The sequence below is a fragment of the Nannobrachium achirus genome (genome assembly GCF_963921795.1).
Source record: "Nannobrachium achirus genome assembly, chromosome: 2".
Classification (NCBI taxonomy): Eukaryota; Metazoa; Chordata; class Actinopteri; order Myctophiformes; family Myctophidae; genus Nannobrachium; species Nannobrachium achirus.
Window position 1 is genome coordinate 65,460,999 of NC_137811.1, and position 17,770 is coordinate 65,478,768.

The window sequence follows — 17,770 nt, forward strand, 5'->3', positions numbered from 1 at the left end:
CCCCGAGCCGGACATGTGGGTAGCAGTCCCGTCTCGAACGGTCGCTCCTAGCCCAAGTTATGAGTTTTTATGTGCACTGCAGTACCGGGGAGCAGCCACCAGGCCGCGCTGTCACGTTTGCCCCGGTCCCGTCACCCATGGAGGGGTCCGCACGGTCAAAGTCCCAAATTTCCCATGAAAGTGCTGTTCCTATTTTTGGGCCCCTTCGGAGCCCCTTTGCGGCGGCGCCAGGGGGTCCGCGGGGGTCCCCGGAGCTCCCCAGAGCTCCAGGGGGTCCCCGGGGGGTCCCTTGGCCGATGCCGAGGCCCCTTTATTTAAAAGAAGTACAATACAAAGAGTACTTCTCTTATTTAATACAATTATAGAAATGATTAGATCTATAGAACTATTTATTTTTTATTTATATCATTTTGTTATTTATTTTATTTCATTTCATTGTAGTATTTATGTATTATTTTTTGAGCATTTAGACTTCCATAGGGACTGGTGATGGAATTAGCTAAAATTATGTACAAGAAAGCCCAGAGTACTCACTTTTACAAGACATGGCAACAGCTGGTTGCCATGCCAACTCCGGAGCCTTTTCATTGGCTAGTGGGACAGGCCTCACATCATTGGCTCTCTGCTGATCATGTGATTTTTGGCAGTTTCCTAACTGCTGACTGAGATTTGCAGTCGTGCATCTGATGAAAGCATTCGTGATGAAGTAACCAAAAAAACAACTCGTAAAACAGTAAGAAAATATTCGTATTTTGGCTTTCCTTTTTAGTTTTGGCATAATAATCACTGCAGCTTCCAAAAAAACATTCGTACTTTTTTTTTTTACGTATAGTTTTTTCGAATTAATTTGTTTACGTGTAATTTTTTTGGTAAAAATGTTTACGAGTAAAAAAAAGGAAAAGTACGAATACGAATTAATTATGGCACAAAGATAACCCCATAACGATCCCCACTAATTATCAAAAACAGAGCATTGAAATGTTATGAACCACCTATAGGAAAGTGATCCAGACGGATGCAGCAACACAAGCACAACCACCAGACGAGAAACCCACTGGACTAAACCAGTGGTTCGGATGAATCAGTTTCCATGTTTGTATTTTTCTATTTTTGCTGTTCTGACTTGATAAAACCAATAGGATTTCAATCTAGATGGGCAAAATCTGATTTGGGGATGCCAGTCTGAACGCAAGACAGCCCTCTAAACACAGTCCATAGTCAGAAGAGGGAAGCATTTCTTCAGGAATGGCAGCTATTTATAGTTCGACCACATGTCTCAGACTGGACAGCCAGTAATCTGCTGTAGGGTCTACTCTGCTAAACTTTGCCCTTTTACTGATTGAGACAATTTTCTTGTGGTAAGTAGCAACTACGTATTTGTTCCACTTTCAACCAGGCTCCTTCCGCATAGGTGACATTTCCATAGGATTGTCTACGATTGCTCGTAGATTGGCTATTTTCACATTGAAAGTATAAAATAGGGCTTGAGACATTAAATGTATTGTTACAAGACCACATATAATAGTATGATGGTGTGTGGCGCATACTACTTAAGCTTCATATCTACTCTTATACACTACATCCAGGGTGAGGAACTTACTATTGGTTATGTTGTACAGTATATTGTAAATGTCTTTGCTGAGGACCTACTGTATAACTATTACCTTTTCATTGAAGTCAAGATAACACAGCCCTCCTCCTATCTCATGCTCTCAGTAACTGTGACAATGCTGTCACAATGTGGATCCATTTCAGACATTCGTCCCATTGGATGTCCTCCGATTGACTGATAGTCTTATCACACATTCATTCTAGGTGACAGAACTTTGACCAGCCGAGGAAGGCCCGTCCCTCACTTCTGGGTTTCTCTCTGACTGGTGGAGATTTGCTCACCCCCGCCTCCTCACGCCACAGAGCCAATCAGCAAGGAGGTTGCATTTCTTGTGGCAGTGGCGGTGAGCAGTGAATGAAGAGACACACACAGGAAGGTAAGGTAGTTCAGATCATGTCTGTTTGAAGTGATCAGCTAGGTAGGGATGCATCTCGTTGTTGTCGTGTGTAAACCTTGTATGTCCAAAATCTTCCTTTCATTGTTATTATTTTAAAAACGATTTAAAATTGTGAAAATAGCCGATCTACAAGCACACAACGCCTCGCAGTTGTGTGCTTATAGATCCGCTGTGCTTGTAGATCCGCTGTGATTGTAGATCTTGCTATTTTCACTACTTTTGTGTGACACTTTTGTATGATGTAGGGCTTTAATTCACGACAGAAAACAAATACAAACTTGGAGATACGAGGTTTCTGCCGGACAGCGACGATATGCTTCAGCTGCCTGTTTTCATCCATACGTGTATTCATAACTTCTGGTGACACATGTCACCTTAGATTCACTTGACTGTCGTATAATATTTTCATTAGTTTCGCATTCTTATACTGGGTGGCTCTGCAGGGGTCTGGCATTCTAGAAGAGGGTCCGTCTATCGGTGTGTCTGCCAGTGTGTCTGGGTGCTAATCATCATGCCATACTTCTTGTGCAGACTGCCAGTAGGTCATGGAAGTACCTCCCCCACTCCTTTTATGTGGCTTTGATTTCATAATGGAAGTCAATGGGTCACTGATCAGGCCTAAAACCATGGCCAAATTTGGAGTCATACATCACAGATACATCATAGATGACTGAGGTCATATACTTAGGTGACTGATGCTGTCCACATGAAGTCCCAGATCCACATTGGAGCCACGCTGTTCCCATGGGCATTCCCATATGAAGTCCTGTTAGATATGGGCTTAATACTGATGACATCAGGGATCTCCATATATGGGCATAAACGGGTTTCTGTTAGTGTGACATCACAGTGAAGCCAGAGTGTGATATCAAAGTGGCAGACCCATTCTGTTAAGAGTGGTTCCCCTGACATCACAGTGACGTCAGAGCATGATGTCAGAGAGACAAACCCATTGAACCACAGTGTCAGGCGTGACAGGGATACATACTTACGGACAAGCTGTGACCGTTCACATACTGTAGTCCAGGCGTTTCGGGCAGTATGTTGATGGAATCGTGCACTTTATGATAGAAGTATGACATTTGGCACACAGTTAGAACATGCCATATGGAACATTTTTGGCTATAGGGCCATCGCAGATTTGTCTTGGGAAACTTGTGGGAGCCAATCAAAGTTGGGCTCTCATAGACTTTACTAGAATAGTACCAGTAAGACTCCCTGATCGGGAGATAAGCGACCGTCAGGTCACATGTATACACAAAGAGGGCTGTAACTGCCATTGCTTCCTAGTTCGTTTTCTGCCCACATAAACGCAACCATGTCACAGCTAACCCCACATTTTCTCAGCCAACCAAAACTATACATTGCCCACACAACTAGGAAGCAATGGCAGTTACAGCCCTCTTTGTGTATACATGTGACCTGACGGTCGCTTATCTCCCGATTAGGGAGTCTTACTGGTTTTAGGGCAAAAATTGTAGGAGCAGTGTCCACAAATGTGTTTTGCAAGAATGGGCCTCATGGTGGCGCTAGAAGAGGGCCATGTGACAATAGGTACCGGCCCCGGCTCTCCCGGACGCTCCTAGCCCGAGTTACGGCATTTTATGTGAGCTGCAGTGGAGGGGGTCCTCCACTGGGGGCATCACCACTTTTGCATCCGTTCTGGAGCAGCAGGAGTGGGTGGTCCCGGGAATTCCCCGTGAGCAGCCCCGTTGGGGTGGTCATTTTTGCACATTTGGTCATTTTTTACACTTGGGGGTCCCCAGGGAGCTGGGGGTCCCTGGAGCTCCGGGGGCCCTTGGAGGTTGTAGTTTGGCAGGTAAGGAGTGTGTGTGCAAACTGTGGCATGGATGGGGGCAACGGTTGTGGAGATATGAGCAGGGCAAAAGTGTGACGTGTGACGTGTGAGTCACGGACGGACATTTTTGTACACCTGGGGGTCCCTGGAGCTGCGGGGGTCCTTGGAGGTTGTAGTTTGGCAGGTAAGGAGTGTGTGTGCAAAATTTGGCATGGATGGGGGCAACGGTTGTGGAGATATGAGCAGGGCAAAAGTGTGACGTGTGACGTGTGACCGACTGACTGACTGACTGACTCAGGGACGGACAGCCGGTGGAGGTTTTTGTAGTAAATGCGACCTGACGGTCGCAACAAAAAATAAATCTGCTTTAATAAGCATGTGAGGTGTCAGACTTTTTTTGTGATTCTGAATCCAATGCAAGCATTTGTTTTACACAAAAAAAAAATCCTTGGGCTAAAAACGGCCCCATAAAACTATGGTTTAGAGATGAGTCGTCACTTTTCACAGTTTTGTGGGGGCCGTGTTTTGGAAAGGAATGTTTTTCGTGCAAAACAAATGCTAGCATTGGATTCAGAATCATGAAAAACACCTAGTTTGACCTCTCACATGCTACTTAAAGCATATCTTTTTTTCTTTTCTTTTTTTTTTACTGTATAGTAAAGTCTATGAGAGCCCAGCTTTGATTGGTTTCCCAAGACAAATCTGCGATGGCCCTATAGCCAAAAGAATTTCCATATGGCATGTTCTGTGTGCCAAATTCCATGCTTCTTTCATAAAGTACACGTTTTGTGCACGAAACACTCAGACTACTAGTGGTAGTGATAGTAATGATGTATTTTCTTTTTGGACAGCAGTGACAACATGAAGCGTGTGTGGGCGCTGTTCAAAGCTCATCCCTACATCAGCAACGTGGTGGGGTACACCAGTCTGTTTGCCTCCGCTGACCTCATACAGCAGAGCATGCTGGGAGGGAGAACCGCCGAGGTGGACTCGGCACAGCTCGGTAGCACAGCTGCTATAGACTGGTCCCAGACCGCCAGAGTAGCACTGGTGGGCTTCTGTTTCCATGCAAACTTCAACTACCACTGGCTGAAGGGTCTGGAGAAGATGATGCCAGGCGGTGGGATCAAGAAGATATCTGGGAAGGTTGTCCTGGACCAGCTGGTAGCGGCCCCTGCCACTATCAGTGCCTTCTTCATTGGTGAGTGTATTAGAAGTAGTGTGTAGTCATGTGTGTAGTAGATCAGTCGCTCCCAATATTTTCTAGTCTAGGGTCCACTTGAAAAACCTGAAGTGATACACAGCCCACCCATCTGACCACTTAATGGGAGCGTTTCGCTGTTACTACGTGTCGTCTTTTCGACACCCAACTCTAACCCTTACCCTAAACCTAACCTCCGTGGGGTGAGTCGCTAACCCTCCCGACGCTCCTTTGTCAAAATGACGGTCGTTCGAAAGAGCGAGATTTCACCCCACTTAACATGGCAGCCCAATGGAAACATAGGGATGACATCAGAGTTCAACACACTGATGCTGGCCTTCAAAGCAGCCAAAGGTATGGTCCCCCCATTCACTCAGATCAGCTAACTCGGGGAAGCTGACAGAGCCTTCGCTAAAACACCCAGGACAACGTTCCACTCGTCCCAGACTCTTCGCCCTCCTGGCCCCCAAACTGTGGAATGAACTCCCCATTGCAATTAGAACTGCAGACTCACTCCCTAGCTTCCACCATAGTCTGAAGACTCACCTCTTAGCCCGTAGCACTTACCGTAGCACTTGCCTATACCCTCAATGACCATACATATAATTTAGATAGCATTTCTTATATAGACCGATGTCAGGCCATTTTCGACTTGGCATTCTATCTTACATCAAATCTATAGTGTGTATAGCTTTGATGTACAGATTATTGATGTTTTCATTGTTTTTTATTTTATTGATTTTATTGAATAGTTTCTTGGTCTACCTACGTTTTTTTAGATTACTATTTCTATTCTATGCATTTGATACATTGATGTTGATGTATTGGTAATACATCACCTTGTGCTGTCCTTACTTCAGTCACTCTGGATTAAGAGTGTATATATGCTAAATGCCTAAATTCTAAACTGTAAATTGACCCTCAGTGGCTGGTGGTTCTGTTGTGTTTTAACTGTTTGTTGACGATTCTCGCTGTGTCTTTAAAGGTCTAAGTCTACTAGAAAACAAAGAGGACCCATTAGAGGACTGGAGACAGAAATTCTGGACTTCATACACGGTACAACTAATTTAATTTACACCTAATGAATCGTCTCCCTCTCTATTTATTAATGTTTTTCTCCGACATTCTCTCTCTGTCTCATCACCCATCCTGACCTCCCCCGCCCCTGTCTTTCTCTGTCTCTCCCTGGGACAGACTGGAGTGGTGTATTGGTCTTCAATGCAGGTACTTATGCCCTTTATTTGATACAGTAAAATATGTTGCACGCAGGCAAGCACGCAGGCAGGCAGGCACGCACACACACACACACACACACACACACACACACACACACACACACACACACGAATACCAGAAGAGTCGCCGGAAAACACACTCGCCTGGGCTCATGGTTTATGCCTTTTGATTGATTGATTGAGGTATTTATTAGAGGTTTTGGATAGGAAAAGGTACAGTTTCATGGCAGTAGAGTTCACTGATACAATGTCAACTAAAAGGAAACTCGGGTAAGGCAAGGCTTATTTGTTATTTTCCATTGAGATCCTTAATATCTTTATATACCTCTGTAAACTATGCCTAAACGGTTAAACCTAACCTTATTCCTAACCTTAACCTCAGTTAAACACTGCCAAAACCTAACCCCATTCCTAATCTTAACCTCAGAAAGATATGCTCAATCCTAAAGTTATATCTAACCTTATTCTCAGTAAAACAAATACAAGAATAAAAATCTCTGCGAGTATGTTTTCCGGCGACTCTACCGGTTGCCACACACACAGCCCGAAGGACTTATATTTGTGATCTATCCTATTACTCTAGGCAGTGAACTTCACCCTGGTCCCCCCTGTTGCTCGCACGGTGTTTGTTGGAGGAATCTCCCTGGGCTGGACCATCTACCTGTGTCACGTCAGGCAGCAAGAGACCAACAGCAGCGGAACCACAGTCACACCAAACTAGGGGTGGGCGATATGGAAAAATACAATATCACGATATTCTTCCAAGCTGTATCACGATATACAATCTTTTCACGATTCTTTTTCAAGTTGTGTTTTTATGGTTATTTTTCAAATTACTTAACAGTACAACCACCTATTTGATCCTTACAAGAATGTAACTCCGACAGTATACAAATGAAACCAAATGGACCCTTAGAGGTCCATTTGGTTTCACTTGTATACTGTCAGAGTTAAGGGGAGACCTTGACATTTTAAAGTTTGTGCATTGATTTAGACCAAAATGCAGGTTTAAATGGATTCTGCAATGAATCTCTGTATTAACAATTCAACAGGATTTTTTTTACTTTTACTCAATGTATCACGATATATATGATATCTCTGAAAAGGCTTATCGTTGAGACATTGTATCGTTGAGACATTGTATCGTCTCAGCGAGATTTATCACTATATAGACCACCCCTACACCAAACTCTCATCTTGATGATATTACACTGGACCACAAGGAGTACAAAAAGAAAAAAAAGAAAAAAAACAATGTGTCGCAATTCAAGTGTGCGTTTTAGAATGAAAGGAGTAGTTCACCCCAAAGATTTCCTATTGATTACTCATGCCATGGAGACTTAATTGAGTTCAATAATATATTTTTGAATTTGTCGCATTCCTAAGAAAACATCATACAGTAAATGTACCCCCATTGGTTCATTCCGGATGGGGACCCAAATGCATGCATACATTGTAATATGTGTGAATAATTTCAGTTTACATGGGTCATTGTCTTGTGGCATTACAATATGGGAATGGAGAAAGATGCTTGAATAAGATGATAGACTGACAGCACAGCCACAGAGGAAAACAACTGACCCACAAACTGAGCATGCCCAATGTGCTAACCGTAAATGCACACTCTGCAATGTAGTGTTTGAAACATATGTGAAATGTGGGGAAGATCAGAGAGAGAACATTGAATTAAAATCAAGGGGCCAAGATGGACAATTTTGGCTAGACCAGAGAAAGGTTAGGATAACCAGTAGTGAAGCATCCGATGTGCCTAAAAAAACAGACCCAAGTAAGTGGGTGGAAAGAAAACTGAATGCTGTATTTGGGGGGTGTGCCCAGGTATGGTCAATCAGCTGAGCCTTTGGCTAGAAAATTTGTTCGAAGAGACCACGGGTCATGAGAATGAAAACGGGCTTGGTGCAAGCCTTGATGGAATTATTGATGCCAATACCATCCTTGAGATTAAGTGTCCTACAGCAAAGAAGAAGCTTGAAGCACATGATGGCAGTCTGCAGAAAATGATTGAATCAAACAAATATGATGTGAAGTATGTTAATGGAAAGTACATCCTTAAAGAAACTGCAACTGGATTAGGCTACTATTATCAAGTCCAAGTTGCAATGCATTGTGCAAACAAAACAAAATAGTAAATTCCTGGTATGGACCCCAAATGAACAGGTTATCGCAGATGTGCCATACAATCAGATGTGGACTGAAGAACACATCTGCCATCTGAAGAACGTTTACTTTGAGCACCTGCTACCAGCAATTGCAACCAGAATATCACATGGAGTAATGACAGTGTGTGGACTCAACTGAAGTACCAGTCTGGACTTTAATGAATGTGAACTGAAAATAATTCAGGTTAATGGCTTATCTTTCATGTCATGCTGTTCACTGTTGAAACATACATATTACATGTGATTAAACAAAACAATGATATTTTTCATTTCATGCTGTTCACAGTTCAAGCATACACAATACGTGTTAAATAAAATTGGAGACAAAATTATTTTCCTTGTATGGTGATCAACTATATCATTTAAGAATAATGTACCACTAAACCTAGTACCACTCAATCTCCTCTGCCATATCCCACGAAAGAATATGCATCACCTTCTTGATCATCAATATCCTCACCTCCATCCAATTTCAGATTCTTCTCCCTCAGTTTCCTCCCGGATTAACTGAGGTTGCAAGTTATAAAGCCCTGCACAAATAGCTACGATGTCATCAACATGTTGTACCCTACCAGGGATTACATTACTCAAAATTTTAAAAACCTTTAACCTCCTAATAGCTCTCTCCACATGAATTCTGCCATTTGCTAAGCGACGCGTTTGTGTAACTTCATGCTCAGGAAGTTCTTTACAGCCACGTGTAAAGGCAGGCATGGCCAAAGTCACTCCTGGAGGCAAAACATCTGTAATACAGTGAACCCACGGTCCGCTAAAACTTGATCACCAGGAAGCAGGTTGCCGATAAGACCGCTGTTCTTTGTGATAAAAGTATCACTGGCCCTCCCAGTCTGTGAAGACGGAGCCTCATTAGAACTAATAACAGTTGGTCATGCACTGCCAACTTGAAGGTCTTTGAGTGTGGGAGAAAAGCTGTGACAGCATACAAAAGCCACCAAAAACTGGCAATACCTATGCCTGTGAAAAACCTACAGTCATTGTCATCTAATCATAGGCTGAGACTGATGGTGCAGGATCTGTTTGTGTTGCGCTGTCCTTTGTTGACTTTGTGGAATAGTAGTTGTGGTCAGTGAGATCTGGCCACTGGATGCCGACATCACACTTCTGCGGATGAATATTCTCCAGGTTATTGAGATCCTCTTCTGCATGAGTAGGTTCAGCAGCACATCTGTTAACCTTCGAGGCGTTGACTGTAAGGGTTGCGAGACGTCTTCTTTTGGGCGGGGCACGGACAGATGTCACAATCCCCTGTGTAAAGAGACAGAAGAAGAAAGAAATATGGCATTCATTTTCAAACTGCATTTTCAAACTGCATTTCTTGCTAGGCTGGCAGGTATTGTCTGGCAATCCCAGCATTCCCTGCAAGACCACTACACTGCCCCATCCCATAATGTTCCTTGCCCCACTGCCCCAGATAGGAATATGCCAGGAAAAGGAATAAAACTTACAATATGATGATGTTTATATCCCATGTGCAATACTGGTAGGGTGCTCTTTGGTTGGTCTGCCATCAATGAAATGTATTCCACACACCTTGAACAGTAAATAATACAATAGTACATAAGTTAACCCAGCAATACACCATTATCCATGATTAGGCTACATTACATTATGCATGTGTAGCAGGATGGGTGTTGGTTCCCACGGTCCATCCTCCGCCCACTCATCAGTGGGCTGATTGCTAACAGTATATATAGGCTGCACAACTCCTACCAGACCCAGTTGTCTGTCTCTGCTCACCTGCTGGTCGTGCGCAGGCCTACTTTGCAAACACTAACAGTGTCTTCTAAAGTAATGCTGGCTGTTGGGCTACAGTTTTACTCAGTGCAGGTATGTGTCTCTGTCTTGCTGCTAAGCAATTGCCAGTATATGCTGCGTAGTGGACTTGACTTTGACCGTGATTATTTGTTGTCTTTCTAGTATTGTGCTACAAACACTGTCTGGAGCTGCTCTGTTGTGACCTATTGCCACGCACATCAGGTATGTTGGTAGTCCTCCCTCTCCGCAATATATGTTTGTTTGGTGTTTTCACCAGGTTAAACATTGGGCTTTGTTTTGCCTTTCTAGTTTACTAACTCTACATGGGGGCCGCTGCGCGGACAGGACGTACATTGTGTGTGCCGCCTGAGTTAAAGTGGTAGGTTCACTGTTCATCTCTCTGCTGTTGTCTCTTTGAATATAGGTGGTATTATTAAATAGTATTTTAACACGACCACTTGATATTTCAGGGCCGACGACACAACTGCTGCTTTGCTTTAGTTACATCACTGTGACTACATTCTATTGAAATACTGGCCACAGGGCCGAGCCGATCAGATCCCTGCTTGTTGCTGGCTCTACAGTAATGTGGACAATATCACCATACTAGCATTGTATGTCAGTTTTATTATTCCCCAAGTGGTTTTATTAATTTGGGCAGTCCATAGCCGCGGCCAACTGACGTTAAACTAGGCTATCTAACCAGCTAAGTTACCAGCAAGCTGGGTAGCCTAGCTAGTTGGCTAAGGTGCCCACATTGAGAAATAAAATTTGTAGCGTTAGGCAATTATGAGATTCAATGTTGCACAACAAATAAACATCTGCACATGCTGGATCTTCTCAGTTATTGTTCATTTTAGAAATATTAAGCACAAGAGCAGTAGCCTATCCTGCGTTTACAGCTACTGCTGGTGGCTACTGCTGGTGTGCTTGATAATTAATCAAGAACAATCAATGAGACGATCCAGCGAGTGTGGATGTTTATTTGTTATGTATCTTACATTAACTCTGCACCTTAATACGAGTCGACCCTCGATCCTGTCCTTGCTGGGGCTTTTGTTCCAGCAGGACTGCTACGAGATTCAATTTTGTTAACCAAAACTCACTCTGCTGTTGTGATTTGGAACAAAGTCCTTTCTGTTGATATTTTTCACCCACGTTTTCCTAACTTGTTTGTCCTCTGCGCGTCCAGGAAATCTGTGCAAACTGTATGGCAAAAGACACGCATTCTTATAGTGCAGTGAAGGCTTGTGTATTTCACATACTTTCTTCTTCCATTGTAGGATTTTCACGCTATTGTTGACACAGTTTATAACGGAACATGTATATCCACTCGACATCGTAAAAAAAATATATATTTGCAGAAAAAGAAAACTGAGGACGAATTTCGTAAACGGTGGTAGCTGTTGCTGCGGACTGATTCTGCTGTAGCACAACGCATCAATGGCGGACGGGGTACTTCCGGTCTGTTCTTGTTATTAGTATAGAAGAAGAAAGCTCCTCCCCTCCAACTCCTTGAAAGGTAACGCGAGCTCTGTTTTGTTGCGCTCTTATTGTGTGAATTCCACTATAGAAGTCCACACAGTCGACTAGAAATGCACTTTTTTATCGCATTATAGAACGTATTATATGTATACGTCAATTAGTCAAAACCATACGGCTTCTGCTGTTTGTGTAAATTGACAACTAGGAGACTGGCTAGCATAGCGTAGCTAACCGCATGGTGGTGACGGTTTTCCGACGTGTTGCCACTCCGACATTGACTTCTTATTGTCGGAGTGGCGACACCTCCATGGGGGTTATGTTTAGGGTTAGGGTAAGAGATAGGGTTAGTGTCGGAAAGGAAACATGCGGGTCCCGTTTTCAAGATGCGTGTCCCGGTGTCCCGACAAATATCTCTAAAAACACTAATATGTCCCGGTTTTCAACATTCACTACAAAATTGTCCCGGTTTTCGGCAGAATTAAAATAATAGTAGCTGTTTTCAGTGGTTGCAGAGACATTTATCACGTTCTTTGCATGAAAACATGCTCACCTAAACAATCAGAAAACATGAACAAATTCATTGCGTGTCTGAATTCAACGTTGAGACTGTTTGTCAAGCACTCAACTGCCTGTATGCAATCCTGCGGTGTGTATGTGCACGCACGAACACGGTAACGTGCGCATTGCTTTGAGGGTCCCAGTTTTAGGCAACAGGGGTTCGCCTCCCGGTTCGAGCGGCTGAAAATATGGTCACCCTATACTAGTAGTCCACTACTACTATACTAGTAGTAGTGGTTTACTGACAGAATGTAATGCCTTATTAAGGTATCTTTGTAAATACTACGGGAGAAGTTAGCGTTAATTATGTTTACACAAAAGTGGTGGACGACGTTTTAGACGCCAAGTAGCTATGAGTAAGCAAGCTAACGGCTAGCGGAGCTAAGCTGTAGCCTAGCCCTCCTAGTTCTCTGTTCCCCAGGTTCTATGTTCCCCTCCCCACAAAAAGGTTCTATGTTCCCCACTCAACCAAAAAAAGGATCTACTGTATGTTCCCTACCAAAAATCAAACAAAAAAAGTGTGTTCCCAACTCAAATGTAGGAAATGGTGGGACATCTGGGCACTAAGAACATGTGGACACTCCTAATTTAGGTGCCCAGGTGCCCATATGTCTCCACCCCTAAGTATCCATTCGTCTAGGTGCCCACTCATCCAAATGCCCACGTGTCCCTATTGCCCACTCGTCCAGATGCCCAGTCTTAACAAAAGTATGGTGTCCAGATGTCCCTGGTACCCCTGTCCCACTAGCATTTGTAATTTCTCCCCATTGTGTTTTGAGTTATTAATAATTAGAAATGAATTTTTCCTGCATTTTTGTGCGGAGTGGGGAACATGGAACCTTTTTTAAGTTGAGCGGGGAACCTAGAACCTTTTTTTTGGGGGGGGGGGGTGTGTGTGTAAGTGGGGAACAGAACCTGGGGAACATGGGACCTTTTTGGGGTACGCAGGGAACATAGAACCTTTTTTTGTGGGGGTAAATGGGGAACATAGAACCTGGGGAACATAGGTACGGTCCCGATGCTTTTCTAATAAAGAACCTGTCTTGAACCCACAGGCACAACTAAGCCACCATGACTCGCAGTCGCAGGACTTACGTCACCCCTCGTCATCCCTTCGAGAGGTCCCGTCTCGACCAGGAGTTGAAACTCGTTGGTATGATTTAACATTTATTTTATCAGTTACATGGTTCTCTGAAGATCAGTAGCAGCTTTTGAACAATCTAATGGAATTAAATCTGTAGTGTAAGGTAACTATTGTAAGTATTTACTCTGTAATAAAGTACGATTTAGTTTTTCTGTACTAGAGTATTTAAAATGTTCAGTTAAGCTTAATCTGAGGTAAATTGTACTTTTTACTCCACTATTATTTGAAAACTTATGTTAATACATTTTACAACTTGAAATGTAATGTAATTAGAGGCCAATGATTTAAATGAATTCCTCAGATTTCCTGTGGTGTCATGAATTCCTCGTCAATGAGGCCTGTTCTAACAGTTTACAATTTACAGTTTTGGCATTTAGCAGACGCTTTTAATCCAAAGCGACTTACAAAAAAGCAGATAATACATCACTATAATAAACAAGATAACATGTCAGAATATCAACAACAATATAGCAAATGCATATGAATATCAATCTAAAAAACAATATAATCAGTAAATAAAAGGATTCTTAAAAAAGAAAACTACAAAAAATGCTAACTAGCTTCATATACGGTCATTGAGTGTTTCATTAGTGCTAAGGGTTTAGGTGGAGTCTGAAAAGGTGAGTCTTCAGTCCACAGCGAAAGGTAGCAAGTGAGTCCGTTGTTCTAAGTGCAACAGGGAGTTTATTCCACAGCTTGGGGGCCAGAAGGGCAAATACATTCTAAGAATTGTTGTACTAACCCATAGGCGAAAATGGCGGGGGGCACAAGGGTTTTTTGTCACCTTCCAGGTCCAATTTCGTCCCCTCCATTCACTTCCAGAAGACCCCCCTGTCCCCCCCAGTCAGGGACATAGTGGTCTAAATTCTGAAATCATGCACTAAACACGATCGAAGCGATGCTTTATATATGAGAACACCCCTCTGTTTTCCTGCAAAATGGTTTGGTCTGTGTTGCCAAGTTCTTAGAAACAAGCAGCCAGCTATATGAAAACCACAATATTCCAGGGTGGTTTTCATATAGCTGGCTGCTTGTTTCTCTCGCAAAATCTGGCAACATGTGGTGTTTGCTGCCTAGGAAATGAAAATTACCGGAGGAGACCTGAAACTCAATAGAACACAATATTTATAACTTTGATTCTGACATTTCAAATAGTTAATAAGGAATGCCGCCACCCTGGACAAGAAAAGGATTACTTTGTTGTTTTTGTTGCCACCCTGGCCTGGACAAGGAAGCTAAAGGATTACTTTGTTGTTACTTGGGCTGTGTGTGAGACGAGAGGACTGGAGGAGGAGGAGGAGGAGGAAGGATTTTCAATTCTCAAGCCGGTAATAAATGACATTTATACCGTATTGTGTTCTGGACTGGCGGCCTGTTCTAACCTGTGCCAACTGCTTGTGGACTGTATTATTGTATTGTGTGTTCAGTGTTCTGACGGCTGAGCGGCTGTCATGCTTCTGAGTTCTGAGTAGGATACTGTATTTTATTGTGGCCAGTGTTTTGAGTGATGAACGGTCGCTGTGCCAAATTGCTGCTATAGTCGGTGTTCTTGAGGTAAAAAGTTAACCATAGAAACATGAAAGAAACGTTGGTTATGACGAGAGGACTGTTTAATGTCAGTGTTTGTGTTGAAGTGTGTTTTAAGCTTTGGTTGTGTTGGTTATTGCAGTACTAGTGATAACTTGATAAGTAATAAATAATACATCATAAAACCGTTAATGCCTGTATCTGAAGGAAAATGAGGGGGTAAAACCGCCCGAAAACCAATCTCTGCACGCAAAAAAAAAACGCACGCACGCACGCACGCTTCGCGCGCGCAGGTCTCCCCCTATGCTTTTATTGGATCTGCGCCACTGTACTAACCAAACAAATACATTGAAATGCTGAGTTGCTTTTGACCACTTAATTAAACCCTCTAGTCTTTGTAAACTGGACCTGAGTTTGCTCTGTACTCGTCTGGCTTAACCAAATTTCTTTGCCAAACATGGGCTAGTCTGAGTGTGAGCTTGTAGATCAGCCATTTTTGGCTAATGGTCCCCCTGTAATATGAATGCTAGGGTTCATCTTGATTGCATGCAGCTCACTAACACTTTTTCCTTGTATTGTCTGTAGGCGAGTATGGTCTGAAAAATAAGCGTGAGGTGTGGAGGGTCAAGTTCGCCCTGGCCCATATCCGCAAGGCTGCCAGAAAACTGCTCATGTTGGATGAGAAGGATCCCAAGCGTCTGTTCGAGGGTATGTTTAACAGTGTTAACGTTTTTTTATTCTTATTTTGGAACTGGCCGATGATTTAATATTTCAACTGTCAGACTCTCTGTGGTGTCAAGAATTCCTCGTCAATGAGGCCTATAAATGCTCTAGTTAGTACTTGTGTGAAAAGTGAGGGGAACTTTACCAACCTTGTATCTGAAGTGGCCCTGTGTTCCTTGCCTTTTAGGAAACTGCCTGCTGAGACGCTTGGTGCACGTGGGTGTGCTGGCTAGTGACAAAATGAAGCTGGATTACATCCTCGGTCCTTAAAGTTTTTAATGACTTGATTTTAACAGTTGACTCCGGTAATTCCGCTATCCTCGTACTTCTTGACTTGTCAGCCGCTTTTGATACTATAGACCAGGGGTATTCAACAAAATTGTCCAGGGGGCCACATTGACAGAAAACCAAGGGGCCGGGGGCCGCACTAACGTCCCCCCCCCCCCCCCCCCAAGCTATTAATCTAATGAACACTTGAGACAACGGGCACAACCACATTTTCACTACTACATTTTCACAAACAACCACATTTTCATCTACTTTTCATGTCAATGTGCTTAATTTCTGTTCAACAAGTTGACAACTGTACACATGCTTTCTTGTTTAAAACCTAGTGTTAACTACATCACACTAGTGATGGCCAACCTGGCTTTGATGCTATCTAGAGTAGATGTCGACCTTATTGCAGTGCACACAAAATTGCCTTCTTTGATGCTTTAACGATGCTCAACGAGGATCAGGTGGTCAGACACACACACACAAACACACACACACACACACACTCCACTCTGCTGCAGTGCTCTGACTGGAGTCTCTTCACTTGACTATGATGGAATATGATTAGGGATTACTGTGATTATGGTAAGATGAAGCTCACGTTTCATATCGCGCAAACCATACCTATAACGTTCATTAGTCTCCACAAAAAAAACGATTTTGGATTTTTTTTTTTTTTTTTTTTTTCAAAATCTTTTTTTTTTTTTTTTTTATTGCTCCAGGGGCCACAAGGAAGGTCCCCGCGGGCCGCATTTGGCCCGCGGGCCGCCAGTTGAATACCCATGCTATAGACCATCATCTTTTACATAGGCTCAAACATTACATTGGTATCACAGGTGCAGCTCTATCATGGTTTGAGTCTTATCTCTCAAACAGGACATTTTCTGTTCACCTGGGAGAATTCTCCTCGCCTGGTGCCCCCCTAACATGCGGTTAGTCTGTTGTTCTAAGTGCAACAGGGAGTTTATTCCACAGCTTGGGGGCCAGAAGGGCAAATACATTCTAATAATTGTTGTACTAACCAAACAAATACATTGAAATGCTGAGTTACTTTTGACCACTTAATTAAACCCTCTAGTCTTTGTAAACTGGACCTGAGTTTGCTCTGTACTCGTCTGGCTTAACCAAATTTCTTTGCCAAACATGGGCTAGTCTGAGTGTGAGCTTGTAGATCAGCCATTTTTGGCTAATGGTCCCCCTGTAATATGAATGCTAGGGTTCATCTTGATTGCATGCAGCTCACTAACACTTTTTCCTTGTATTGTCTGTAGGCGAGTATGGTCTGAAAAATAAGCGTGAGGTGTGGAGGGTCAAGTTCGCCCTGGCCCATATCCGCAAGGCTGCCAGAAAACTGCTCATGTTGGATGAGAAGGATCCCAAGCGTCTGTTCGAGGGTATGTTTAACAGTGTTAACGTTTTTTTATTCTTATTTTGGAACTGGCCGATGATTTAATATTTCAACTGTCAGACTCTCTGTGGTGTCAAGAATTCCTCGTCAATGAGGCCTATAAATGCTCTAGTTAGTACTTGTGTGAAAAGTGAGGGGAACTTTACCAACCTTGTATCTGAAGTGGCCCTGTGTTCCTTGCCTTTTAGGAAACTGCCTGCTGAGACGCTTGGTGCACGTGGGTGTGCTGGCTAGTGACAAAATGAAGCTGGATTACATCCTCGGTCCTTAAAGTTTTTAATGACTTGATTTTAACAGTTGACTCCGGTAATTCCGCTATCCTCGTACTTCTTGACTTGTCAGCCGCTTTTGATACTATAGACCATCATCTTTTACATAGGCTCAAACATTACATTGGTATCACAGGTGCAGCTCTATCATGGTTTGAGTCTTATCTCTCAAACAGGACATTTT

The 17,770-nt window shown here is 43.1% G+C and overlaps 1 protein-coding gene and 1 pseudogene across 3 annotated transcripts; both read left to right on the forward strand.

Moving 5' to 3' along the window:
• Positions 1-1,963: 1,963 nt before the first annotated feature.
• Positions 1,964-10,557, forward strand: LOC308303910 (mpv17-like protein). 2 transcript variants are annotated; one of them, XR_013963031.1, is made up of 7 exons: positions 1,964-1,988; positions 4,659-5,008; positions 5,994-6,064; positions 6,203-6,232; positions 6,827-6,966; positions 10,359-10,418; positions 10,506-10,557. XR_013963031.1 is itself a non-coding variant. In XM_080748429.1 (5 exons), the coding sequence occupies exons 2-5, from the start codon at positions 4,669-4,671 to the stop codon at positions 6,962-6,964; spliced, it is 579 nt and encodes a 192-aa protein (XP_080604555.1). In that variant the 5' UTR covers positions 1,964-1,988; positions 4,659-4,668; the 3' UTR covers positions 6,965-7,120. The 2 variants fall into 2 exon arrangements, 1 of the variants encoding a protein (XP_080604555.1); XM_080748429.1 differs by lacking the exons at positions 10,359-10,418; positions 10,506-10,557 and having other exon boundaries at positions 6,827-7,120.
• Positions 10,558-13,310: 2,753 nt separating this feature from the next.
• On the forward strand, positions 13,311-17,433 carry LOC308299758 (small ribosomal subunit protein uS4-like; annotated as a pseudogene). The gene is made up of 5 exons: positions 13,311-13,392; positions 15,496-15,618; positions 15,821-15,938; positions 17,181-17,303; positions 17,396-17,433. The product of its transcript is annotated as a small ribosomal subunit protein uS4-like (transcript).
• Positions 17,434-17,770: the final 337 nt, after the last annotated feature.

Bases quoted from the DNA above. Each gene is read 5' to 3' on its own strand.
- LOC308303910 (XM_080748429.1), top strand. From the start codon at position 4,669: ATGAAGCGTGTGTGGGCGCTGTTCAAAGCTCATCCCTACATCAGCAAC. The intron at 6,065-6,202 runs GTACAACTAATT...TCCCTGGGACAG, and splicing joins AATTCTGGACTTCATACACG to ACTGGAGTGGTGTATTGGTC. The intron at 6,233-6,826 runs GTACTTATGCCC...CTATTACTCTAG, and splicing joins TGTATTGGTCTTCAATGCAG to GCAGTGAACTTCACCCTGGT.